The following is a 27,533-nucleotide window of genomic DNA, read 5'->3' on the forward strand; positions in this document are numbered from 1 at the left end:
TTGTATGAAACTTCTGAATGCGTCTCCCACCAGTGGAGGGTAGATGCAATTAAATCAGTGTAAATCACTTAAAGCATGTAATTCATTTAAGCAACAAGATTCCCTACCGATATGGTCAAATTTGGGTGTTGGTTATAAGGAGGGAACTGTACCATAAAGAAGTCAGACACTTAAAAAATAATCTTACTGTGCCCAATACCCAGTGCAGAGCTGCTGTGCAAACGTGGCCTCCGCAGTTCTGCAAGGGCAGGTTTTACGTGACAGGACTTTGACGGTTTCCCTGCTGTACGAAAAACAATTTGAAGGATTGACTGCTGCCTGTCTGGAGAGCACCTGGTGAATGTTTCATTCCTTCTCTGTTAAACAGACCTCCGACATCAGTGACAGGAGCAACTGGGTCAGAACTAGGACGGATCACTTTTATTTTTGAGACCATCTGTTCAGCAGATTGTGTGCTGTACTTTATGGCAGTAAGTGAGACCTCTCTCTCCATGACTGAGGACTGAGTCTGGTATTGCACATGTCACTTTAATACCTCTACATAGGTGTGATTAATTGCCCTTGGTTTATTATGCCTAAGATTAAGTATTACATTAGTCTAATATCTGCGGTGCCCTTGCAGGAAGGATTTAATGAACGACCTAGAAAAATTCCTCCACCATGTGAATTGTGAACCATGCTTGGTTATCTGTTTATTTTAAAAGGAATCATTGGACACCAGAGAGCCAAATTTTCCCCCGTTAAACCGACCGATAAAATTCTGAGTGTCTCTTGTGCAGTTGAGTTAGCCTCCAGAAGTTTAACAGAGTCACGAGTCAAGATGTGGGACAGAGGGGTGGGAAATGGAAAATTTGGAAATTTATTCTGGATCCTGTCAGTGACCTGGAGAATTGGTAGGACAGCAGACAGACATTTGTATGGGAAAGCAAAGGGCCGTGTTTTTTACTTTCCTCATCTGTTTATCGAAACTGCATCATCTGAGGAAGGTAACTGGATCTGCAACAGCTCCCTTGGCCCTGCCATTGCAAAGAGAAGCGGGTCCTTTTTTTTTTGTATTTAGTGGTACTTTAAAGGAATTTGCTCTTATTTTAAAGAGAAATAAGTAGAAATTAGGTGGTAATTTAAAATAATCTACCTTTAGTGATAATTTAAAGGAGTCTGTTGTAAAAGAAAAGCATCTTCATTTCACTGGAACATTTACAGCTGATGGAGAATAAGAAACATGAACATAAATTGAACAGATTTTTCTTGTGTAAACTTTGATGTTGTCTTATTGGCCTCAGTTCTGTTTCACTAGAGACACCAACAAAGTGGGTATTTGAAGATGGTGGAAGCTACAATTTTTCTTTGAATTTTGGCCTTCCCCTCTCTGTGCTCTGGTACCCACATGATTTATACAGAACCAGAATTTCAAATCTGAAAGAACCACTGCACTGAATCTGTCCTCATAATGTTTATAACCTGCTATAGGACTTTGAACTTAACTGTGGTGTGAACGAGAACATCTTTTGGAATAGACGCCCATTCTCAGTTAAAAAATTGCCAGTGATAGAAAAGAGAATAAATATGTTTGCTTTCCTTTATTAAACATTAAATGCAATTGTAAAGTCCTTTATACATATTAATCTCTGTATTATAAAACACCAGTGTTTACTGTAGTATGACCACACTTTTAGTTTTTTAAAAAAAAATTTATGCCTTTTTATAGGATGTTAATCGAAAAAATACCAATGTTGTGGAATCATGGGAAAGAAGTAAAGAGAAACAATCCTACACACACATCATCTCCAAAAACGCTTCCTTCACGTTCACCTGGGCCTTTCAGAGAATAAACGAGGGCCAAGACGTAAGTACTTCTTTACGTACAGGGCTTTACAACACAGCTTTCCTTGGACACTCACCACCAGAGCTCTTGCCCTCCTTTGAAGCTCACAGGCTTCTTATAAAGGGTGAGTGGCTGTCACCATATGGTGTCACTTGGGAAGCAGCTGTGGATAAACCATCCATGTTGACAGACAGGCACGGTTAGACTCAATGATCTTAAAGGTCCTTTCCAACCAAAACGATTCTATGATTCTGTGATTCTATGAGAAGTTGATCCCTGAATCAGTGCCCTGGTGCACAGTGCTGTGATCAGTGTCCATATGCAATGGTGCAATGGCACCAGGGTGTTTTCTTTGACTCTTGTTCCAGAGCAGACAGTTCATCAATGACATGGCAAAGATCTACTCCATCACGGTGACCAACGCAGTGGATGGAGTCGCCTCTTCTTGCCGGGCCTGTGCGCTGGGCTCCGAGCAGTCTGGCTCATCCTGCGTGCCCTGCCCGGCAGGACACTACATCGAGAAGGAGTCCAGCCAGTGCCAGGAGTGTCCGGCCAACACCTTCCTGTCCATCCACCAAGTCTACGGCAGGGAGGCCTGCATCCCGTGTGGGCCTGGCAGCAAGAGCACCAAGGTACAGAAAGTGAGGGTCTCTGAGCGATGGGCAGACAGGGTTTATTGGGATATAAGCACTCAAAGGGCCAGTTTTAGTGCTTTTCTACAGGTATGTGCCTTGTGAGCACTGGGGTACAATTATAACCAATGATCCCACTCTTCCGAATATGTTCCTAGTCTAATTTCTCTTTGTAAATATGCAATTAGAAGATAAAATTGACCACACCAGCTCAACAAAAGGGTCATTTCAAGAAGCTGTGCTGGGGACAGTGTAAGAACAGGGCAAGCATATACGTTACTTCCACCTAAAACTGTTCCAGACTCCTGCAGTTTTAAACTCGGGGACTTCCTCAGCTGGATGATGTTTCTGTGCCTTTAGAAACCTGTACCAAATTCCTCTTATACGAAATTGCCCTTAAGCCTAGATAAACATTTGTTGTGTGCAGCATCCTTCGGCAAGGAACTGCACAGGGACTTGAAGAACTGCTCCAATTTGTTCATATTCTGCCTTTCTCCAGCTGGGTTCATATCCTGTCCCTGTCTCTTGAGCTCTTTCTTGTGTTTCCTTTGCATGATGCAAGTATAACTGAGGCCATGTTCTGGTCTATCTACAGGGTTTTATGCTGGGACATTGGGACCCTAAAAGCACCCACAACAAAACACAGCAAGAAACTCTGCATTTTCTTAGCTAATGCGGTGGACAACAGAAAGGCCAAGCTTAGGGAACATTAAAGTCTTGATATGTGATTGCAAGGGACTGACACAGGAATGGGAATTCTCCTAAGGGAAAGGTGAATTACAGGAATAGGACAAAGTTCCCCTCCATCCTTAACAAGGAAAGCAGTCCTGTCTGCACCTGCTTGCTTAACTCCCAGGTGAACGGTTTGCTGCTGGTCCATAACTTCTCTTTAATGGATGCCTCTCCTTCTCTGAAGGACCACTCTGCCTGCTTCAGTGACTGCCTGGTGTCATACATCAAGGATAACCAGAGCCTGAATTACGATTTTAGCAACCTCAGCCAGGGGGGCTCATTGATGAGCGGACCCAGCTTCACCTCCCGAGGGACCAAGTTCTTCCACTTCTTTAACATCAGCCTGTGTGGGAATGAGGTGAGCTCAGCTGTGGTTGAGGGTCAAGGGGATTAATCAATTTGCTGCCCATATTGATGCTCTGTGGGATCACACTGAGACAGGAGGAGGACTCCCCTACAGCTGAGCTGTCACCGACACCATGCAAACACTTTCCTCTGGATCTTGCTCAGCAGTGCAAGAGGACTTTTGACCAGCCAAGTGATTTTCCAGAGCAGAGGTGACAGTATTTTAGGCATAAGTAACAGTCAGAAGAAAAACCCTGTCACATCCCTACCTTTTCTTAGTTCTTGTGCCTTCAAGTCACTTGGGTCACAACCCTGACCTTTTTGTGCTGCCACTAAGGAACTCAAGCGAAGAGTTTGAGTCTTTGAGTTGCCAGCTTCTTTCCATATGTTTCCCTCGTGACTTGGCTGGAGATGTTGCTGTCAGCAGAGCCCCTGGTCACCCTGCTCTCTGCCAGTGGCTGAGGTGCCCGTGGCTGACTTTGATTGCAGCCTTTTAAAGTGGTGGGAAAATGTGTTCAGGCCATGAGTGCAACCAGTCTCTGCCCCAGAGTCAAGATTTTTCTGTCTGGGACTTGAACTGTACCAGAGCATGTTGTCACATACATAAACTGAAGTTTTGGAGCAGTACCAGTGATGTATATTGTCCCATGAAAGCCAATGCATGTAGTTTACATTGATGTCCAGCCCTGCAAAGTTCTGAAGTCTCTTTCCCATGTACCAAAGGGTTTGCATGAGTAGAGGCAAATGAGTAGACACATTTCTTTACAGTGTTTTGCATACTTGTAGGCTTAAATGTGTATTTCAGTATCACCTGGACTGGAGCTGCTGACAACTAGATCCACAAAGGTACAGATATGCTCACTCCCTTGTGGATCTGGTCTTCATTTTCCCAAACTACTATGATGGTACTATAGTACTACCAACCATATGATTAGGTCCTGAGTGCTTGGCATTTTATCAGGACAACTGAGTCTAGTGATTTGTCTTTCATTGCTGTTGCTCTGAGATTTTAGCGCTGGCCTTGACATGTGACGTTAATGCAACCTTGAACTCTATATATATGTTTAGGGATTTCATATATTTGTGCTTTGAAAATATTTTATCTGGATTAAATCCCAAATAAAGAGGTATTCTGCGTTATGTTATTTAAAGGCAGGGAAATATGGTTTTCCTTTGCAAGCCATTTTATTATGCTCTGCAAGTAAACACTGTGCTGTCAAGATAAACAGAGTGCTTCGCAGCACAGGTTTCTGATAAGACACATACCAGAGGTGACATCGTGTTTCTAGGTCTGTACAAGGCTTTAATCGGAGCTTTGACAATGGCACAATTTGTTGTTACAATTTATCCCTCTCATGATAGAAACACCGAGCTGTTTCTAAGGTGCAGTAATGAAACTCATCCAGTTTGCGATCAGGAAGTTTGCAATCTCTCCCAAACTTTTTCATGTCTTACTGGCAACCAACAGCTTCCCCATTTTTTCCTGATTGTCCACAGGGGAAGAAGATGGCTATTTGCACTGACAATATCACAGATGTTACTCTGAAGGACATGGTTGCAGAATCAGAAGATTTTTCCAACTTTGTGGGAGCGTTTGTCTGTCAGTCCACCATCATCCCATCGGACAGCAAAGGTTTCCGAACAGCCCTGGCTCTGCAATCCAACAGCCTTGCTGATAGGTTCTTAGGTACATGGTTTGTCTTCTGCATGTTGTTATCATGGGTGTACTCACATGTGTTTAGGGCTGCAGAGTTAATCCTTCTCAGCTCACCAGTGCTGCATTACCTTGAGAGAAGAGCGAAGGGGCAGCCCAAGATTCAGTCCCACTTTGTTCCTGAGCTGTGAAGCAGATGTGGACAGATGGCCATTGCTTTTGTCTACTGTTTCAGTACAGCTGATGCCTGGAGGAGAAGAGTAAGGGCTTCCCCCATTCTTTGTTTTCCGTGCCCATATTACTCACTCTTCCCCATGTTTGGTCTGGTGGGTCCCATGGTGCATAGAATTTCAGCACAAAAATCTGGAGAATGTAATTAAAAAGCACTGGTTGTCTTTCGTGTTTCCTACCCACCTCATGCAGGGCAAGACCAATCATTGTACTAGTCACATTAGTCCAAGTGTTTCTGCCCGTGCCAAGTCCATACTTGGGCAATTTCAGAAGAAGCTGGTGCTGGAACATAATTAGGCAAGGAAGGAGGAGGCTTAGGGCAGCATGGAGCCATGCACATCATTAAGTTTTACATTGCTCTGGCTCACAAGTTCCCAGAGTCTGAGGCCAGATTAGACAATGAAGTCATTTAGTCTGCTCACCTATCCATTACAGGCACTGAGTGTTTGTACTTTCTCCCTGGCACTGAGCCCAGAAACTCATGTTTGACAAAAGCATGTCTTTGGAAGAGCATTCAACCTGGACTTTTAAAGCTGCCAGAAAGAAAAGCTTTGCCACAGTCCTTGGTGTTTTTTCCCACTGGTCAAACACCGTCTCTGTATTTTAAATCAGACCTGTTTCCTGTTTGAATTTGCCTGGCTTCAGTTTTCATCTCTTGCTTCTTGTTATTCTTTCTCCATTTCACACCCACATTTTCCTCCTTGGAGAAATATTTTGTGTACTGGAATCATCACACCCTACCCAGTCTGCTTTTCTCATAAACTAAGTAGACCAAGTTCTTCTAAGTGTCTTCCTATCATGTATTTCTCTCAAGCATCTGAATAATTTTTGAGGCTCTTTCTGCAGCCTCTGTAACTTGTTATTACATTCTCTTAAAGCATGGCCATCAGGATGGAATAGTATTCCAGTATTTAACTCACTATAATGGCAATAAAAATCACTTCCATATTTGTGTTTACATGCAAGGATGGAATCTCTGAGTCCTTCTTTCTCCAGACTCAGGAGATTTCATGATGGCTTCTTGGTTGTGATGTCCACTCTAGGTCTTTTTCAGAGTTACAGTTTCCAAGGGACAATTTCTCTTACTTAGGACTGGCCTTCAACCCTTGCTGTGCTTGTCTGCACTAAAATATGTTTAGTTTGATTGGGACCAGCTTACCAAGTGAACCAAGTTGCTCTGTATTTTTTTCCTGTTCCTCTTAATCTTTGTCTCACCTACACACTTTACCAACAGTGATTATATAGTTACTTGCAGATCCCTGATGATAATCTTGCATTTTGGGACGCCAGTATCAATGCCTAGAGAAGCCTGGAGACATACCGCATTTGATGACAATTTCCCATGCCAGATAATTTTCAAACTAGTTAGTTAAATAATTTTTAATCCAGAGTGTGCACTTAATTAATATTACACTGCTAACTTTTTAATTACAATCTCATGTGGTAATTAGTGAAATACTTGATAAATTTACATAGTTTTCTTTAGCAACCAAATGCATCAGCACTCAAGGAATGAAATCAGATTTGTTCAACAAGAGCTGTTCTTCATAAATTCATGTTGACTGCCACTCATTGTCACCCATTAACTGAAACCCATCTTCCACTTATCATTTCTGTTATTTTGCCTCATCGTGTTAGCCACATTGTAATTTGGCTCACCATATCACCTCCATCAGTCTTCTGATATTTCCCTTTCATTAAAAGCTCTATTAAAGATCACTCTTAAGTGTCGGTTTGCTAGTTTGTAGGCGTGCATGCCAAGTACATGCCAATATCCTCTCCTGCCACTGGAGGAATGAGGTGTTCAGACATTGTCTTGGAAAGCAAGGAGATAGTCCTGATTTTTTCCTAATACAGAGAAAAGATATCAAACTCCTCTGCTACCTTTTCTATATCACAATTGTTACATTTTAAAATGGCTGAAGTTTGCCTTTCCTATCCATAAGATGTACTTTTATTTCTAGTATTTCTAAAAAAGCTCGAAACTTATAATTTTTCTAGTGCTGCCAAACACAGGTTTTTCCCTGAAGTCTTTAGATCCATTATCATTTTTCTGTAACTCAGAACTTTTGATTTTATTTGATTCTCTATTTCCCCTCCATTAAGCTTGTACCAATGTTTTTATTTGAATTGCTCTTTTACCGCTGTTCTGATCCAAGGTGGACTCTTAGTCAAAGCTATTGTCATTCTTGAGAGAATCATTGTGGCTTTTTTAGCCATATAATTAATATCCTCAGAAAAATGACTTTTTTTTTCCACACTTGATTTTGCTTCTAGTGTTCTTATTTTTGAGAAACTTTTGAGATGCCATCTCTACAGTACTGCATATTGGATGGGAATATTCTCTCATTACCTCTGTTGAATATAATAAGGTCCCTAGGAACTATCATCTTCCAGTCTAGTGAGTAACTAATCTCTGTCCATTGTGTTGCAGTCCAAATTTAAGTTACTCTGTGTTAGACGTAATGTCTTTGGCGAGAGGAAATGATCATCCTTGCTGACACCAGCGTATGTTCTCAGATGGAGGCCCCTCCACAATAACCTGACAACTTTCTGCACGTGCTCCTGATGGCTGTGGTGACACAGCTCGTTCTACCATCTGTGTTGATGTGATGCGCTGTAACCCTTCCTCACCTGCAAGCCCTCCTGGGCAATGTTACTGAGCACGTTGATCCATGTGCTTTCACGATCTCAGGCTCTGACTTGTCCTACACCAGGTAGTAGTGTCTAGTGCAAACTGTCACCTTTGTTACCTACTATATTTACCTAAAACAGTTACAAGCAGAGATGGATTTTCCAGCTGTGCAAATCATCCTCCTAGATGTAATGCCAGTCACGTCAAAGTCAATTCAAAGTCCTGACAATTCAGCTAGGCTGTCTGAACTGTTGCAAGAACAAGGGGAAAACTTCTTTTCTTCAGTCTTTCCCATCTTCCCACCAGTTGCTGGCTGCTACCACTTTTTCTTATTGTTCTAGCAATTTTTCACCTCACTAGGAGGATGCGGCCAGCCCCATTTGTACAGCTCTCTCTTCTTCTGAGGTGTTGCAGTGCAGCACCAATATTTTCTGTCTTCATTGGCTCATGGGGTTAGAAGGATCTCTGAGAACTTTGGTTACTTGAATTTTTCTCTTTTTCATCTTTTCTCCAAAATCCATGCAGACCTCTGTAACCTGTGTTGTTCCACACACCAGCCTGTTGTTTGTTCCAAAATGTGCCATCAAGGCTTGCCTATGACTCCATAATCCTTCTGAATCTTGTCATTGCATCTTTCAGGTTTTCTCCCACAGTACTGCAGATTGCTCAGGGTATTACGTGGTTACGATGTGTTAGGGTTATACATTCAAGGCATTTGCTTTGAGCAGTTGATTGGATCAGGTATCTTCAGCAGTCTTTTGCCAACCTAAATTATTTTATGATTCTGTAATATCCTGTGATTGCTTTAAATTCATACAAAAGAGTAAAACTTATTTACACTGGTGTGATTTTATGAATTTTTTGTTTTGTTATGTCTAGATGAGGAAATCAGGTTGTATGAGGAACATACAAATCTACGAAGTTTAGTTAGAACAGAAGAAAGCGTATAGAGTATAGTAATGTCATAAAATGCTATTAAATGAAAACCATCCCTTTCAGACTGACAAAATGTTATATATGAACCCCTCAGAAATCCATTCTTAGCTTTTTCCTTTTTTTTTTTCTTCTCAAATTTTAGGAGCTACTGTTGAAACAATGCTGGAAAATATCAGCATCAAGACAGATGTGTTTCCTCCTTCTCCAAGCAAAATACCTGACATGCATTTCTTTTACAAGTAGGTAAAAAATACTGTTTATTGGTATGTCAAATTTCTTCATTTGTTTAAAGGAAACTAAAACTGTGAGGGAAGATCTTTAATCCACCTTTAATCTTTACCACTTTAATCAGTATCTGGCAGATATTGATTGGCATGTTGAAGAACATCTTACGAAATCGGCAAACACTGTTTACTCAAATCTAAATTACACTTGATCTGTAGAGACTGATACCAGAGCTTTGATTCATTCAGGTGCCACTTCCAGTGTCATGTTCCTTTCCATAATTTCTCATATGTGTCTATGATATGTCCACCTCCTGTTGTGTATTTTCTTTCATATTCATTTGTATTTACTTTGATGTTACAAAAATGAACTAATGAAGGTTAAAAATAATTGTTCCAACCTTCACAGTTACTAGCGTGCTTTTCCTATTATTCACTTTCCTCCATAAAAAGAATACCTCAGCTTGGGTAAGAATTAGCTCAAAGATCACCTCAGTTAAGATGGCTACATGCTGGTATCTTCATGTGAACTGGGTTTCTGAGCTTGGATTCTGGACCCCATGGGGCTATTCAGCTTAAGACACACACCTATATTTGTTCTACTGTTTGGCTCTCTGTGTTGTGTTGGCTTTAGTGACAGATCTTAATTGGCTATAGCACTTTGGATATCAACACTTGATACACATGTAAGCACTTAAATTATGTGTCTGATTCTACAAACTGAACCCCACACCAGTGATCCTACTTTGAGTATATTATGAACTTGGCTTACAATGTCTGTCATGTTGGAATAAGGTCCATTTTTTGAATTGTCCTTGCCTTGTGCTATTTCAGAATAGTGTGATTCTCAGATTCCTGGGTGAGGCGAGAGCCATCATAAACTCTCCAGCAGAGTAACACACCAACCACAGCACCTGCGATTCTCTTTTTGAATCATTCTGTTACGTTTTGTGGGCAGGATTATTCCTTGTCTCATCAGAATTCAAACTAACTAGAAAAACAAAGCAATTCCCCGAGTGACATCTCAGAGCACTCTGAGATTTAAATGAAGTGGAAACCTACCCTGCTTCTGTTGCTGCTTTTTTTTCTTCTAGCTAACAAAGGCAAAACCACTGTGGTAAAGGGTATTTCTTTAGTATTACAGTTGCATGAATAAACAGAGATCTATGAAAGAACAACATGTATTTACGGTAGTGAAAACTTATTACATTTCTCCTCTTGTTTGACATTAGGTCTTCAACAGTGACAACCTCCTGTGAAAATGGCCGTGCAACTGTTGTGACAACGAGATGCAACCCCAACAAACCAGACCAAGGAGAGCTTTCTGTGCCCAGGTATTTAAGTAGTTGTATCCTAGTAGTGCCTAAAAGCCTTTTGTCCTCAGGCAACCTTTACAAAACTCATTAGCAACTTCATAGTTAACAGCAATGACAAGTGCTGTCTCTGTCATCAGCCACCCAGGAGGTCTCACTCGTTTCTCCTAGGTGAAGGACCTGTGTGCCCATCACCTCCCATGTATTTGGACTGTGTGGTGAGAGAAGTTAGAGCTCGGGCAGGTTGTTTCAAGCTTAAAACCAAAAGCAAATATAGTGATGTTTTCTTGTCTCCACTTCTCCTTTATTTCAGATTCTTCTGTTGGTCTTTGGCCTCCTGATTAAAACTGCCTAGTCTGGGTTTTGGGAGGTAGTTTTTCTTCCTTGATCTACAGCAGTGGCTGTGGACAAAGTGATTTTTTTGCAAAAGAGCAATCTGTCCCGTGGATGATGACATCTGCTATTGCAATGCTTATATGAGCCCTGACTCTGTCTAGTTCAAGTTCTATGTGTATTTATTTATGTGTTTCGTCACTCCAGTTTGTATCCTGGACCCCTTGTACCAGTTGTGTTTAATTTGCCTGACCGTTTTTTTCCTTCACTGATTCATGTGACTCCAAAAACCTTATTTTTTCCAAAGTACTGTTTATTCCTGCACCTGAAAACTTGCAGAGAAAAAAACAATAAAATAGTTAATTCTGTTATTCTTCAGCAACATCCTGTGATTTTTCAGAAGTTCCCCTCAACTCTGATAATCCTCCTCTTTGGCTGTCAAGGCCCATCTTAGTCCATCTGGACGCTACTATAAATCTGCTGGATGCCCTCTCACTCATTCTCCTTACCAAAAGTTAAGTCCCCTTCCCAAAAGCTAACAGTGTGAGAAGTGTGCGATCCTCTTGGATCCCTGTCGCTCTTGGGACAGGTGAACCACGCTCACCTGAATGAAGGCAAAGGGTCAACTACTTAACAGACGATGGATGAGTGATTGATGTTTGAACACCTTTGGAGATGTTTACCCCAGTTTCTTCGGGACCTGACAGACTACAAGTTATGCTGAGTGACAAGCTGCCATCAGCTGCCATGTGAAAACCCTCCAGGTGTCCTTCCAGTGTTTCAGGTTAAACATGATGTGACCTGTGATAACTACACAGTAGTGAGGGAGGAGTAAGTTACCTTGCTTTATAAGTGTGAGCATGGACAGAAATGGCACACAGCTGACACGATGTACCTTATCTCAGTTCTTGTTGACTTCTCCCTTCCTAGCCCCCTTTGATTAGCTCAGCAGTCAGACAGTTATTTTCAAACAGTGAGGTATGTGATACATGTCAAATAGTACTGCATGTAACTCCTTGATCCTCCAGACATGGTGTTTAGTATCACATGAAGTTACAGTATAAGATGAAAGAGGCTGGGGAGAAAGGTCTGTCAGTGCTCTTGCCATGTACATTGAAAAATGTTCCAGAAACCAGAGAGGACAGTTATCAGTTATTCAAATTAGGATAAGCCAGAATGGGCTTTTAGGGCTGTGGATTTTTCAGTCCTTCAGATCAGGATAACAGATTTACAGATGTTATAGAAAAAATCCTTTAAATCCATTTTTCTGTATAGATATATTTCGCATTTATGTGATCTAGCTTCTTGCATGGACTGCTGGCCACTGCTGCTGTTAGACCTGATGTGATTGTCAATAACAAAAGCTGTGTGAATGTCCTGCCGTTGCCAGTACAACTTTCCTCTGCAGGCTGAATACAAAATCGGGCCATTAGTCTTTCTTAGACTAAGAGAGGCTGTTATCTCTTCATTAACTGGTGAACATCCTTTTAGTAATTAACCATGACAGGACAAGTCCATTCCATATGGACGAAATCACCCAGACATCATTAGAACAACAGCAGAAACCAGACAGCAGCATTCATGTGGAACAGTCACCCAGTACAGAAGAGCAATAGAGGCACACGCTGGGCTAGCTGGTGCTGGTGGAACACTGGAGTAGTTCTGCTGGTTTCCAAGGCTTGCTTCTTTCTTATATCTTCACTGTAGGTGCATGAATAGAACTCACTGCCAGGAACTGAACTATTATTTTAGACCTTTGACAGCCCAACATCTGTTTTCACTTGAGAAGGCATTTTACAACCTGGGAAAAGTTCTTCCCCCAGATTTTTCCATCTGCTGACTCGATGGATGTTTACCCATTTGTTGTACTTACCATTACTGTTCTCCAGCAGCAGAATGTGGTATGAGGATGAAAACCCCAGAGTGTTTCACAAGTGCTAACTAAGCTTTGCTCTCCTTCTAGCTCATGCCCCGCTGGCACCTGTGATGGATGCACTTTCTACTTTGTGTGGGAAAGTGCAGAAGCTTGCCCTCTCTGCACGGAGCAAGACTACCATGAGATTGAGGGAGCCTGCAAAAAAGGATTTCAGGTACAAGACCCATGTCTCCAAGTCAGATGGGTTCATTTGGGTATAACTTGGACTCTGTTGAAATTAGGTGGGCAAGTCAATACATAAGTGCAGGTAGAGTTGGTAAATCTCAATCCAGGCTCTGAGCTGGCTGGGTGCAAGCTTTATTGGTGTGGTGCAGCACTGAGACTCAGGGATATTTGTGCCAATGGCAGTATGGTTCCTGGATGAGAGCTGGCTTGGGCCAGCTATATGGGTAGGGACCTGCACTCTGTATGCATTCATACATTCAAGCAAGTTATTTGTGTAAGGTTGGAGTGTCCAAAAAACTTCAGTCCTTTAATAGCCATAAACATCAAGGCAGACTAGGAAAGGATTCGGGATTTCAGTTCAGAAATTCATCCTTCCTTGCCAGGAAATTTTTTGCTGTAGTCAAATATTAGGAAGTCCTTTCACAGGTTCGGAACTGTCCTGTTAATCAACAGCTCCAATGCAGGCACAACACATTCACAATTGCTGTCCAACCCATATTGTGCCAGGTGGAGAGCAATATGGAAGAGGAAATCGTTTTGCCATGTCTGAACCTGCAGGCACCATCAAGGGGACAACTGAGTGGACAATATGACTCCACCTAGAGTCTGAAAACCTGAAGTACATGTTTTAGTTTGCTTTCATTGAAAAGAACATTTTCTAATCTTTCTACCTCAAAACAGCTTGTTTTCTCCAACTCTAAATAGTTCTCTCTTTTCCTACAAGTAACTCACTTTTTGGTGTTTTCCATTTTCCATTTGAAAGGAAACTTTGTATGTATGGAATGAGCCAAAGCATTGCATTAAAGGGGTTCCCTTGCCAGAAAAAAGGACCAGCACCTGTGAAACAGTGGATTTCTGGCTAAAAGTTGGAGCTGGTGTTGGTGCTTTCACAGCCGTTCTGCTCATAGCCTTGACCTGCTATTTTTGGAAGAAGAACCAGAAGTAAGTACTGCAAATTGTGTTCCATATAAAAGTAAGCTAAAAGCTTGATGTAGTGAACTGAAAGACATTTCATGGATCTGAGCTTATGATAATGTTGATGAGAAATACCACGTTGGATCAGTCCGTTAATCCACCAAGTTGAAGTTTCTTCTGCCAATAGTGGCTATCAAAAATGCTAGTGAGGAAAGTATAGAAAATCCACAGTAATTTGTTATGAAGTAATTTCCCAATAGGAAGAGTCTTCTTAACCCCCAAGAGTTTGAAGTTGACCTTAGGTCCTGAAGCTACATGGCTTTCTCAAGGTCTGAAGACCAAAAGGATATCTCTTCAATCTAATTAAACCCTTTCAGCTGGGTTAAAATAAGGTTCTTGACTGTATATTGCTTAGGTCTATTTTGGCAGGTCATGTCTGGTACACACCCAAAAGATCCGTGCTTCTCAGACTGAACATACTGACTGTTCCCCATCCCCATTGTCCTCTGCTTCCCAAATCTCATGCCATAAACTTTCAAAATGTGATTCCACCTCCTTGGGATTTCATTGCCCCATAGTGCATCCAGCTTCACCAAATCCTGACTCCAGTATTGTGATCCCCAACTCTTGCTGCCTCCTACCACCCACTGTTACGCATCTCTCCTCTCCCCCATAGCCTCCTTGGACAGGAGTTTGATGCAGATTCTGGTACAGGCTGAAGTCAGACCTGCTGTTGCCTGAACCAGCATGCAGGTTGTGCTTCTTCATGCAGGCAATCCTCTCGATCTACTTGTGGTCTTTTGGGAAAACATGTCTCTTTTATAAGGATAGAGGACTAATCTGGAGAGTAGGAGCTCGATATATTGTTAATACTATTTTGGTCACATGTTTTTAATGATTGAAAAGTATCTAATTTCCAGTAAATGCCTTGGAACTAACTATATGGAAGGCCTGTAGATAATCTAAATTACAAAAACATTGAATATGGGACATAAGTAAAAAAATCTGTGCCTGTCTGGCTTTATATCTTCAGGCTGGAGTATAAATATTCCAAATTAGTGATGACAGCAAACTCAAAAGAGTGTGAGCTGCCAGCTGCTGACAGCTGTGCTATAATGGAAGGAGAAGATAATGAAGAAGAAATAGTATATTCAAATAAGCAGTCATTGCTGGGGAAGCTCAAGTCCTTGGCAACGAAGGTGAGTAGTAATTACTACTATTAATACTACAAATAATTATTGCCTTTATTTATTACTGGATGTGATGAGGCTGTGATGCTAATTTGCACAGTGCTTTGTGCAGCCTCCCACGCACACATCACCCAGTCCGTAGTTGATCTGCTGAAATCCACAGTGTGGATAATGATAAGAAATGTTACAGGGTATTGAGTAAATGCTCCTTCTTCTGCAGAGATTTCAGTAGCATTCTTTATTGTATACGTGATACCTAAAAAGAGCAGTTAATGGTGGGGGGAGCCTCTCTTCACGGATTCCTACCACACACTTCCATTGCTGAGGCAAACACGGCTATTATAGATATGGAAAATGAACACTGGGAACATAGCCACCAGCCAGCTGCTTGCAGCTCACCTGGGCTGGCTTCATGGCAGACTTGAGAACCATAATTTTGAGTACTGTAGGATTCAGTTGAAGAGGAGACATCAGACACAGCCTGCTACCCAATACAGCAAACTCCTACATTTCAGTGGGAAGCAAAAGCAAAAAGCATTTTTTCTGCAGCACATGTGATGTGGGTTTTTGTATGTCTGCATTCAAAGCACAAAGGTCTTTTGATAGTCTTTGAACATTTCTGACAGGAGCAACAGAGGACCATCATGGTAGATCCCGCAAACACTTTGGTCTTTATTTCAAGTGCTTTGAAGTCAATGGGAAGGGTAGTATTGACTTTAAAGGAGTCCAACTGGGGCACCTGTTGTGACCAGGAGAAAAGCTGATGTCATTTTCCTTTTCAAACAGTTTTGCTGAAGTGGATTGTTTCAAAATGGGAAGGTTCTTAAAAGATAGTAATAAAAATTTATTTTAAAAAGTCACTCTCTCGTTTCTTGTCCAAATAGTATTTCAGAATGTTGAATTATGAGATTTTTTTCACTGTATTCCTTTTTTTCCTTTCTGTGATTGAGTGCAATGTAATTAAAACCCATGTGCCTCCTTTCTTTTCCCTTGTTTTTCTCTTCTCTTTGTTATTCTACTTTTTTTTTTTATTAGACTGCTGTCCTCTTTCCACACCACCTGCTCCCCAAATTGCCCTCCTAGGAGATGTAACCATTACACAGCTAATATGTGGAACTTCCCCTTGACCCCAGCCTGACTATTTGTCTTGCAAAATCAATATTGTTCCTTGTGGAAAGGGGCAGAAATTCAATATTAATTCTTAGTTCAATATTGAGAATATTGAAAATGTAAATAAAACCAAATCTCATCAGATTTTGTGGTGGTGTTGCAAAAATGGAAGATGATTCCATTTTGAATCCTATAGGGATTGACTTTGAAATATTGAAGATTTTTTTGTCCCTGAAATGGCTTGGCCGTCTGTGGCTGAGCATAATGACCAGTGCTGCTGGTGAGGGTCGTGTTTTGCTGTACGCCTGATAACTGTAAAATCTTTGCTGACTCCATTTGCAGCACCAACCACTGGCTCCTTCCTGATTAGAAGTATAGAGACGAGAGCGTGGGAGAAGTGTTCCTTTTTTTTTTTCTCTTTAAAGTAAGCTTTAGCACTTTAGCATTCAGACCACTTGAATGCCTATTTGGACTCAAAAAGAATTTTTTAAAGTTCATATATCCATCGTAGCAGGCTCTCTGAGTATTCTCTCCTTTTTAAACAAACATGTCAGATATTTTTAAGCTGGTTCCTTTTTTTCTGCTAGATAATCATAGCTGGCAAACTCAGCTTCCAGTACCTCATTAGCTTACTGAAATCTATGTCCTGTATCCCTGCAGATAATTGGAATTTAATGTATATTTCTCCAAAACAAATGTTATAGGCATCAGTTTTCATTTATGCAAAAGATAAGGACATTCATCTCCTGCTGCATATGCATGTAAAATACAGAAAAAATATATGGAGGAAAACAGGGGAGAAAAAGAGGAGAAATGTAGACTGAGACATAAAGAAAAATCTGAAGTATCCTAACTATATGTTCAAGCTTCAGGCAATGGCATTTCTATGAAGAAAAACATCTCATGAAGCCATTAATGGTTTTGAGTACCCAAGGAATTCAGGGCTAGACCTGTAATGTAGAAAGAAATGACTGTTATTTTTAATGAGAGTGTAGAAGTTAAAGAATTATGAAACTGCTTCAGATTGCAGGCTGTTCCAGTTCCATCTGTTGTCTCCAGCATAACAATACCAGATCCTTCAGAACAAGAAATACATACTCTGCAGTAGGCTAGTGTAGGATAATTTTCTCCCTGGCTCTTTCTCATGTCTGCGCTAGGCTTTCCTGATCTGAGTGAGATGGCTTTAAAGATCAGATCATGAGGCCAGTTTAACATAGTTTCCAAAATGTTTGTGTACATCAACAAGTATAAAAGGTAGGTACAAGAAGCAAGAACCAGCATTTTCTAGCGAGTAGTTTTATTAGGGCTCCTTCATTCATTGCTTCTGCATGGACCATTGGGTTGTTCACACATGTAGTAACGCGTACATCCGCACTTCTCACCCTGGTGCCTGCTGGCCAGATGGCCTAGGCTGTCACCCAGCAAATAAAATCAGAAAGAAAACTCAACCTTCCAGCCCTGATTTTTAAGATGGCAGAGGATTTGAGAACACTTTTTGTCCTATGGGTCTCCTAGAGGAAGAGTTGGGATGGGAATCCATGAGTGAGGCAGTGGTGTTCACAGTCACAGACTTTGCTCCCAACATTTTTATTGTAGGAAACACAATATTAAGTAATAATAACCATAGATATGATTATCTTGCAATTCCCCAGCTCTGACTACCTGTTCTATACTATGAGTATGAAATGCAAACTTTCCCTACACCGTCTAAAGTAAGTACCATGAACAATACATATGGCATAATTTTATTGATTTTGCAAATTTTTACAGAATTAGTAGTCTTATTAAATAATAAACTGTGCACTTAATGACTGTGGTAGAAATAAAGTGAAGTCTTTTGGCAAAGGCTGCTCTGGAGATATTAAGAGAAGAGACTGTAGTAACTGTTGGAGTGAATTTGAGGAATCCCAGTTGATGGGAACCTGTCTTTTCCATTGCAGGAAAAGGAAGATCATTTTGAATCTGTTCAGCTGAAATCTTCAAGATCCCAGAATATATGAAGAATTAATGCTGCCTTCAAAGACACAAACCTAATTTCTATTTTTACAGGACCATATTTTAAACATATTCTGGCACACATTGTAGTGGTGATCTTGGTGAGAAATGTTTGGCCATTTAGGAGGAAAAAGAAGACAGGAAGCAAACCAGAAAATTGGATTGCCTTACCATGTGATTGAGTACCTTGCCAAAAAAGAAAGCAGATGCTTGGATTCCATACTGGGAATGAAATTCAACTCAGGAAGAGATATACATACTGCAAATAACATGAATATTTTGCATTCACCTGGGCATCGCTCAGGTATGCCATATGATTTAGAGGTACCTTTAATTTCCTATCACTCCTTCTACGCATATTCATAAGAAATGATTTTCAGAGGGGCCTGAAGCATCCTGCAAAGGTTGTGTATTGTCCTTTAGTAGCATAACTATGAGTCTCTCTTAAAATCAAAATTTTGAATGGTACTCGGAATGAGCTTCAGGTGAGTTTTGAACTTTGAAAATATTTTTGATTTTAATGCTTTGAAGAGCTGGAAGGTCTATGTTGGCCTCTAATACAAGAGGCATGGTGTTGCACCTGCAAGTTGAACCCGTTCTGATGCCTGAGTTATGGCCATCAGGGTTGGGGTAAAACCTGGTGCTATTAAATTTAAATGTGTTAACTGCTGTTGTATGAATTGTAGCTGTGGGCCCATGAGTTTATAGGCAGTAACAGGCTCAAACTCCATAAAGAGAAGGAAAGCGATACCTACAGTGCAAGTTGCATTTGTCCCTCTCTGTGGAAGCTTGTCCTTTCAAGAGAGGTCGTTGGCAGTTTCAGTACCCTCCCTTGGGCTGCCAATATGCCACCTTTCCCTGGGTTGCAAACCAACAAAGCCTGAACTCTGGAGGTAAAGCAAGAATCTACACTTCTGGAAAACTGAGATCAACATTATCAGTTGAGAGGCTTATTAGAAATACTCAGCCACATTTCTACCAGGACCCATGCAAGGAATGAGGACAGATGCCCAGCAGAGCTGAGCGTGGGTTATGTACTTGTGCAGCTCAGCATCTAAATGCTTTCTGCTGTCAATGCAAGTACCTGCTCTGGGTGAGGGGCACAAAATGGTGCCTTGAAAACTGGAGGTTAAATGAACTTTTTCATAAAATCAGCCACATTATAAGCATGTGATCTTCATAATATCCACTGTAATAATTTCCTGAAATTCCCATTGAGGTCGAACTTAAAGGAATCTGAAACTTTAGGCAAAAAATATTTGAGTAAAATTGTGAAAGACTTGTATAGAGCCAGGAGAAAATGAGGAATGATTCTTGTATTGACCTCTGCTCAGACTTGTATTTCCATTAGAGCAAAATTATGTGAATTGTGGAATGCATCAAAACCAGAAAAGACACAGGGGCAGAAATAGTCTTTTTACTATAAGGAATATAGATTTTTGATTTTATATGACTGAGCTAGATCTATCAATAAAAGAGGGCCCACTTTTAAGTAAAATTTAAATTAAACTGAATTTTCTGCACTCTAAATATTTTATTATACTATAGATGTGGACAAAAATTTTATGAAGTTTAGAATTTTTTTTTCTTTAGGGAAAAATCAGCTCAGTTATTTTATATCTCCAGTCAAAGAACACAGGCTTTACTCTTTTGATGGGAGATACTTCAAGCATCTTAACTGAAGTGGTGTACATTTTTTGTTGTTCTTGAAAATGCACTTCACTTTCCCAGCAAAGATTTTTATGGGGTGTTGTTGAATGTATATTAAATACACATTCCTTTTTGTATATTTTGTACCATTGCACACTTATTATTGTACATTGTATTTGTTGTCATGATGTCATTTATATATGGTTGTCAAAGATGATATGCTCATGGAGTAAATGGTTATGGCTTTGGGATTTCCCTTCTCGGATCTTTTATGAAGAGGGTTTTTATGTTGTTGATTTTTATTCAACTAGTGTGCTGTAGCATCAAAGATATATATCTGATGGACATTCATAAAATAAAGTGAAAATATATTTGAAATTTTGGACTTGAGATGTTTGATGGAACTGCAGATTTTCCTGAACATTGCAGGTCTGCAGTAGTGGCTAGAACTTTTTACTGCCATCAAATCGCATCTGTCTACATCTCCTTTAATTTTTTCCATTCTCTCTCCATACGTTTTCCAAGCTATAATTACAGTTCATTCTCCAGAACATATTTTTTTCTTTCATCACTGGACCCAGATCTCTGTAATGTCAAAATGCCTTAATTTTTATGAACTATAGTTTGGTTCCCTTCTCTTTCCCTTTTATTTTCCAAATAAAGTAGAGTGTGGAAATTTTTTGTCAGCTCTGACAGACTTTGCTGTATGACCCTTCTCAGCTCTGCTTCCAGATGGTTTGTCATGATATGGTTGAAAATTCTTCCAGACGATCTAATAACATATCTGTTGCAGTGGGATACAAACCAGTGCATACCTGCTAACATAGTGGGATACAAACCAATACTGTAGATTTTATTTACCTTAAAATAAGAAAATTGCATTTTCCAACAATTAAGCATGTTAAAACTGGCATATTTTAGCTGACTTCTGCTATTCTTTTCTTTCTGTTAAAGATATAGTAGAGAGGGGAAGTTTCCATTCTCCCATAAGAGGCAGATTTTGGAAGCCTTTAACACTTCATTAAGAAATCAGCTGTCTGTGACCTCTTCTAGTACTCTGCCAAAATATACTTACAGCAACCTCCCCCTTTTCTCCCACATGGAATCACATCAGAAACTGTTGTTTGATGCCATAAAACAATGTGAATCGGTCTGTTATGTGTTCACTTGATTAAACGGAATGCATTTTATTGCTGCATTTGCATGCTTTTCTTTGAAATCTGGAGTCAAGCAACTGAATCTCTTTGAGGATTAAGCACATTTTAGTGGTGTCTCTGTATAAATTATTGGCAAATTAGCAGAATATTATTGTCTCAGCTTTGACAGTACTTGCTAGGGGGGAAATGTGCAAAGAATATATTCTATCATCTTGGCTCTGATTATGTTAGTTGATGTTTGTAATATATACTATGATTGATTAAGAGTCTAGGTTTAGGGAAGATTAAGTGTCTTAGAGCCACAATAAGAAGTTACTGAGTAGCTTCAAGGAGCTGTCATCTTTGTTCAAAGAAAGGATTTGAATGTTGGCTCTTGAAAAAGCGGTTCTGGAACTCTTTGTTAGTAAAGTTTGCAGTTTTTGGTTTGTCTGTCATGCCAGAGCCAGTAGTACCCATAAAATGGAGAACCTTGGTTATAATCAGACAAGGTAGCAGCAGATGTTGTCATTTAGGAGCCAGCAGTTGTTGACTTGTCTCCAGCAGTGGCCAACACAAATGCTTCAATGTAAGAGTAAAAGCAGCTACCGTTGGTGCTGACACGCCAAAGAGCATGACAGAATCACAGAATCAACCAGGTTGGAAGAGACCTCTGGGATCATCGAGTCCAACCGTTGCCCTGACACCACCCTGTCGACTAGACCATGGCACTAAGTGCCATGTCCAGTCTTTTCTTAAACACATCCAGAGATGGTGACTCCACCACCTCTCTGGGCAGCCCATTCCAATGTCTAATAACCCTTTCTGTAAAGAAATTCTTCCTAATGTCCAACCTAAATGACATTTCTTCCTAAGCAAGGAATGCTGCTAGTTGGTCCACATCATAGAATCATAGAATCATAGAATACTTTGGGTTGGAAGGGACCTTAAAGGTCATCTAGTCCAACCTCCCTGCAATGGGCAGGGACATCTTCAACTAGATCAGGTTGCTCAGAGCCCTGTCCAGCCTGGCCTTGAATATTTCCAGGGATGGGGCATCTACCACCTCTCTGGGCAACCTGTTCCAGTGTTTCAGCACCCACATTGTAAAAAATTTCTTCCTTATAGCTAGTCTAAATCTACCCTCTTTCAGTTTAAAACTATTACCCCTTGTACTATCCCAACAGACCCTACTAAAAAGTTTGTCCCCATCTTTTTTATGAACCCCCTTTAAGTACTGAGAGGCCGCAATAAGTTCTCCCCAGAGCCTTCTCTACTCCAGGCTGAACAACCTCAACTCTCTCAGCCTGTCTTCACAGGAGAGGTGCTCCAGCCCCCTGATCATTTTTGTGGCCCTCCTCTGGACCCGTTTTCTGGTCCTCCTCTGGACCCTCCTCTGCACACGTTGCCAGCTCACGTTCAGCTTTTCATCCACCAATACCCCCAAGTCCTTCTCAGGGCTGCTCTCCATCCCTTCATCCACCAGCGAAGCGTGGAGGCCTTAAGTAGCTATTCTAGGTAATGTAACAAGGAATGATAACTTCAAGAGAAATCTTGGGAAGTTCTGCTTATCTTTGATGGTGTTCTCTCTTAGTCTTTCCCCTTGTATGTTTCTTTCACTGAATCCCCTTGTTTCTATTTCTTGCTGCTTTTGAATGCTTGTGAACTGTTCTTCTGTGCTGGTTTTGGCTGGGATAGGGTTAATTTTCTTCATAGTACCTACTATGGGGCTGTGTTTTTGATTTGTGCTGAAAATAATGTTGATAGCACAGGGATGTTCTAGTTACTGCTGAGCAGTGCTTACACAGAGTCAAGGCTTTTTCTGCTCCTCACGCCATCCCACCAGCAAGTAGGCTGGGGGTGCACAAGAAGTTGTGAGGAGACACAGCTGGGACAGCTGACCCCAAATGACCAAAGGGATATTCCATACCATATGACATCATGCTCAGCATATAAAGCTGGGGAAAGAAAATTCTGATTCTGTCCCCCATCCCACTGGAGGGGAGTAAGCAAGCAGTTCTGTGGTGCTTAGTTGCTGGCTGGGGTTAAACAGCAACAGCTTCTTTGTCAAGACTGTAAGGAGATAGGAACAGAAATAAAAGGAGGTCAGGCTCATCCTAACATATACAGTGTGTGTCACAACGTATGGTGACATCCCCAGCCACCTGGTTGGATGTGCCCACACTGAATACATGCAGCAGGAACAAGGGAGACATGAGAAGTGAGTGGATCATAAACTGCCAGCATGGTTTGGTTATTCCTCTGGATGTACAGAGTTGGACCTCATCAGGAAGAAAACTCTAAGGTCCCACGTGCTGTGAGCCTGGTGCTCTAACAGCGCCGAAAAGCCAAAGCGAGGTTGTGTGGATATGTGTTTGCTTCAATAAAAGACATGCAAGAGTGACCTCTGAGAGCTTTGGTGTTATATACAGCCTGTTCTGTCCTTGACTTCTTCTGTATTTAAAATGGCAACGTACTAGGAAGTCACTCTTTTTTAGGGGTAATATACTCTGTTTTCCAGCTGGTTGTAGGCAGTGGTGAAGTCATTATCCGTCTTCCTGTTGTTGCCTCTAAAGCAGGTGTTGGTGGGTGTAGGAGAGTGGCACTGCTGGGGAGAGAGAAGCCCCTTCCTGACCCTGCCATTTCCTTAGAGGCAGAAGTGAGAAGATTGGCGCTCCAGGTCTCCCCCAGCCTTTGCTTCCTACCCATCCCATTCCTATTGCAAAAACGGCCCAGCCTGGCCTTGGCCTCTTTTCTTCTTGCAGTGACAAAACTCAGCTTTGCCTGTGTTGCCGAGAAGCTTTGAGATGGCTCTGGATAAACAGCTTCTGCCTTTCATCTTGCGGACTGCAAGCATTAATGAGTAGGCAATGACATCACGGACATCGGACTGTGTTTGGTGATGCGTTAAGGGTTTTTTTTGGTCTCCCTTACTCTAAGTGTACGAATTGGGTGAAGGGTTGCAGTGGAAACCTCTTTAACCTGAGCTGAGATTTCTGGGTGGAGCCAGGATATTTTGGACATTTTTGACTGATTTTTGGCATGTGTTTTGTTTAGGTAGAGCATGATATTTTTTAAATAGGTTTTGACCATTTTTCAATTTGAAAAGACAATTCCTTTTGAAATTTCTTTGGCTATGACTGAAGTCAGTTGTGTTCAATTAATTCAGGAAAAACAATTACTTAAAGACAAAATAAAATGTTTTGATTTACCACAAGAGATTTTGGTTTTGCTTTACCACAATAGATTTTGGTTTTGCTTTCAAACTTCACTCAAGACTTGAAACACTACTCCTACCAAAAAAAAAAAAAACCCAAAACCAAGAACAAAACCAAAAAAGCCCCACCCAAACCTTGTTTACTTCAGATTGACCTGCGATGATTTTTTTGAGGCCTGTTTTTCTGCTCAGCCAATAAATAAAAAATGATCAGTTTTTCACAAACCTTTCTTCACTCTTGATTTTTATCAGAGAGCTCAAGTACTCTGAAGTGATGGCTTCTGAATGAAAAACTAAGCTTTTCTGCAGTCTCCAGTAAGGCACTGTAAACGGTGGGTTAAGCCTTGCTCTTGCCCCCAGCATTTCCCCCTGGTTGGCTGCATGTAGGGCTCAGAGCAGTGTGACGACTCTTCAGACTCACAGCCAAGGCTCTTGGGGCTCCCCTCCACCATGCAAGGAACCGTGACAGGACCCACTGTGCTTTGAGGTGAATTACTCAAATCTTCATATATGATGGGAGCAATAAAGAGACCAGAAGAGGCTTATACTCTAAAGCCAAGTTTTACACAAATGGGAGTAAAACCTATAAATTGTTTTAAATAGAGAAACTAAAACGATGATGTGAGAAAACAGCAAAAAAAAAAAATCCCTTTCTCAAGAGATTTTTATGCCAGTATGGTGTGCAAAGCCTTTGCCAAACTTTGACATTTTCCTTTTTTTTTTTTTTTTTTTTTTTTTTCCGTGTTTTGTAACTGAATTACTTGAGTCACCAGGCAACACCAGATAATCTGCATCCCTGGACAACCAACGGAAAGTAATGAAAAGCTTTCAAGACAAAACCAAGTAAAGCACAAGAATGTCAGAAACATTAGGTGGGACTGGAACTCCAGAGCTCCAAGTGGGTTTTTTTTGTATGAAAAATCCACATGGAAGTGGCTTTCAAATCACCTAAGTATTCATAACACTTGTTCAGACACAGACGTTGGGTCATTTTCTCAATAGTGCTATCGAAATGAATGAAAACTCGGGGACTCTAAGATCCTCACCTGCTATAAATTAGCTCCAGTGATGCCAATTTAGATTCTAGTGGTGGAATTCATCTGACACAATGCCTTTATTTTCAGTGCAAACTTTGTGATCTGAGCAAGCTGTACTAACCTTTGGAAAGATTCATCTCAGCCTAAAGTAGCAGTCGGAGACGAGCCAGGGGAATTGTGCCTACTTCTCTCCACTGAATACAAAGGGAGGAGAGGCTGACAATCTCATATGTAGCTATTCATACTAATGAATGTTAGGTAAGGTGGATTTGACCCTGATTGTTGCTTTCCATAAAAATTGAGAAGACATTCTCATTGGCTTAGGTATTTTTAAGAGCTCCATAAAGATAATGTAGATGTGGGGACATTGACATTATGGTCAGATATTCTGACCTTTTGCCATACTGTGAACAACCTCTTAATCCACAAGAGCATGCAAAAGTCAAATGAATGTAGCTGCCCAACTTGAGATGCATTAAGTGGTCTTGATTTAGAAAGCAAGACTCTCAACCTGTCAAAGCTTGACCCCTGTGGGAACCAAGCCCAAAACATGAGGCACTCCAGAGCTTGTGGAGAGAAAGAAGCTGCATGCAGGGCTCTGCATGTAATGCAGGCTGAGCAATGCCTATTTTGGGGAAAGTCACAGGGTTTTTTTACTAGACAGCTCCATGATGCAGAGACTAAAATAGCTGCCTGTGTGGCTAGTTGCAAAGTGTAGACATCAAGAGGTCTTTGCTGGTGGACAGGTGGATTTCCAAAGAAAACAGGGATCCATCTGTGAGTAGGAATTTTAAGAACCTGCATCTTTAATTTTTGCATTCAAAATAACAGCCACTTCCTTTGCCAGTTCCGTCCTAATGACTTGCATCTTCCCAGTAACGTGTAAAAAATTCTGCAAGTGCAGGAGAACTGGGCTCCAGAGAACTTTTATGTCCAACAGCATGTATCTGTAGAGTCTGCCTTTCAAGCCTCAGTGGTGTTGCCTTTGAAGTCAATAAGAATTTTGCTATTGACCTCAGCTGGAACGAGATCAACAGGAACAAGCCCTTAGGTAAATATGCCCAGACACATTAATCAAAGGTGCGTTTGTTTCCTTAATGATTTGTTGGACCCAGCAGAAGGGAGGATTTCAGATTGTTTCAATAGAGTGAGGGCAGCTTTAAGAGTGCAGTTATAAAAGCCAGACTTTAAAGGTATTTTGCAATTGTCTAAATAGCCGGTATGTGTGTCTTGAGCAGTTTGGTTTGAATGCAAAGGTCACCCCAGAGACGTGTAAATGTCTTCTGTATTTCTCTTTTATGACTTTTTTTGTCCTCTGTGTTTCTGCGGTGCTCCAATTACCTTTCACGACACTGTTGATGCAGACAAACAGAACGAGCCTTGATTTGGCTGGAGGTATAAAACAGTCTTAGTTAATTTTCTGACAGATTTTCTTCCATCTCTTTGCCAACCTAATGTAAAATCTCTTTGTTTTTTATATGCTGCTAATCTATTGTGTGCATGACAGCATTAAGTCATGCCAAATGAGTGAACCAGCGATCAAAAATTTTTTGCTAATATCTCATTGAGACGCAATTAGACATTTTCACTTTTGAAAATTGCCCTACATTTCAAAAACAAAAAGAGCACTTGAGATGCTTCAATAATGTGCATTTTTTTAAGGAGAGAGAATGTATAGTTGACCTGGACAATAAGCACATATTATGTGACAGGATTTTGTAACACAGGCACAGGCCCATACACAGATATGTGTGTACACACACTAGTACTGCAGACTTTTAATCCTTTTCACCTATCCTGATGTCTGGGAAAATGTAATGACCTTGATGGAGGAAGAAACAAAAAACCATGCTGAAAATCTTTTATCTTTTTATTATTGGTGCCTTTACATTAATACTGCTGTTTTGTGCTGAGAAAACCAATCTGTTACACGTAAGGTAACTGTAATATACAACATAGAAATGCAGTCTAAGTTAATTACAACAAGGGGCTACAAAAAAATTTCGTAGGAAAGAAGTCATCTAACATTGCAACTGTGCTTGCAACAAATCACTCCCTTACTGCAGGACTATGCACATTGTGAACCATGGTTATTTACATGTCCCTTACGACCGTTAACAACAGAAGGGCTAAAATCAGTCTAAAAAGTTCCAGAACATCACTATATACTGTACAATCCTCAAAAATAATTTATTACACTGTTTCTAAAAAAGGTACTAGTTTTGTTTTGAATTCTTTTGTTTTCTGGTGTTTTCCGGAGTGCACAACATGTGCAAAATTTTGCCTAACAGTCTAAAAACTCAAGAACGGAACTGCAAGTCACAA

General features: G+C 40.8%; 1 protein-coding gene across 1 annotated transcript in view; it reads left to right on the plus strand.

Annotated features, from left to right (window-relative positions):
• Positions 1-18,706, plus strand: part of ELAPOR2 (endosome-lysosome associated apoptosis and autophagy regulator family member 2) — a 35,217-nt gene extending 16,511 nt beyond the window's left edge. Inside the window, exons 10-20 of the mRNA XM_068401279.1 lie at positions 368-470; positions 1,709-1,846; positions 2,194-2,457; positions 3,374-3,547; positions 5,032-5,221; positions 9,133-9,229; positions 10,447-10,548; positions 12,824-12,950; positions 13,725-13,903; positions 14,910-15,075; positions 18,117-18,706. Coding sequence (XP_068257380.1) covers positions 368-470; positions 1,709-1,846; positions 2,194-2,457; positions 3,374-3,547; positions 5,032-5,221; positions 9,133-9,229; positions 10,447-10,548; positions 12,824-12,950; positions 13,725-13,903; positions 14,910-15,075; positions 18,117-18,176 — 1,600 coding nt within the window. The 3' untranslated portion in view covers positions 18,177-18,706. The remainder of the gene's footprint in view (positions 1-367; positions 471-1,708; positions 1,847-2,193; positions 2,458-3,373; positions 3,548-5,031; positions 5,222-9,132; positions 9,230-10,446; positions 10,549-12,823; positions 12,951-13,724; positions 13,904-14,909; positions 15,076-18,116) is intronic.
• Positions 18,707-27,533: the final 8,827 nt, after the last annotated feature.

The sequence above is a fragment of the Nyctibius grandis genome, chromosome 5 (genome assembly GCF_013368605.1).
Source record: "Nyctibius grandis isolate bNycGra1 chromosome 5, bNycGra1.pri, whole genome shotgun sequence".
NCBI lineage: Eukaryota > Metazoa > Chordata > Aves > Nyctibiiformes > Nyctibiidae > Nyctibius > Nyctibius grandis.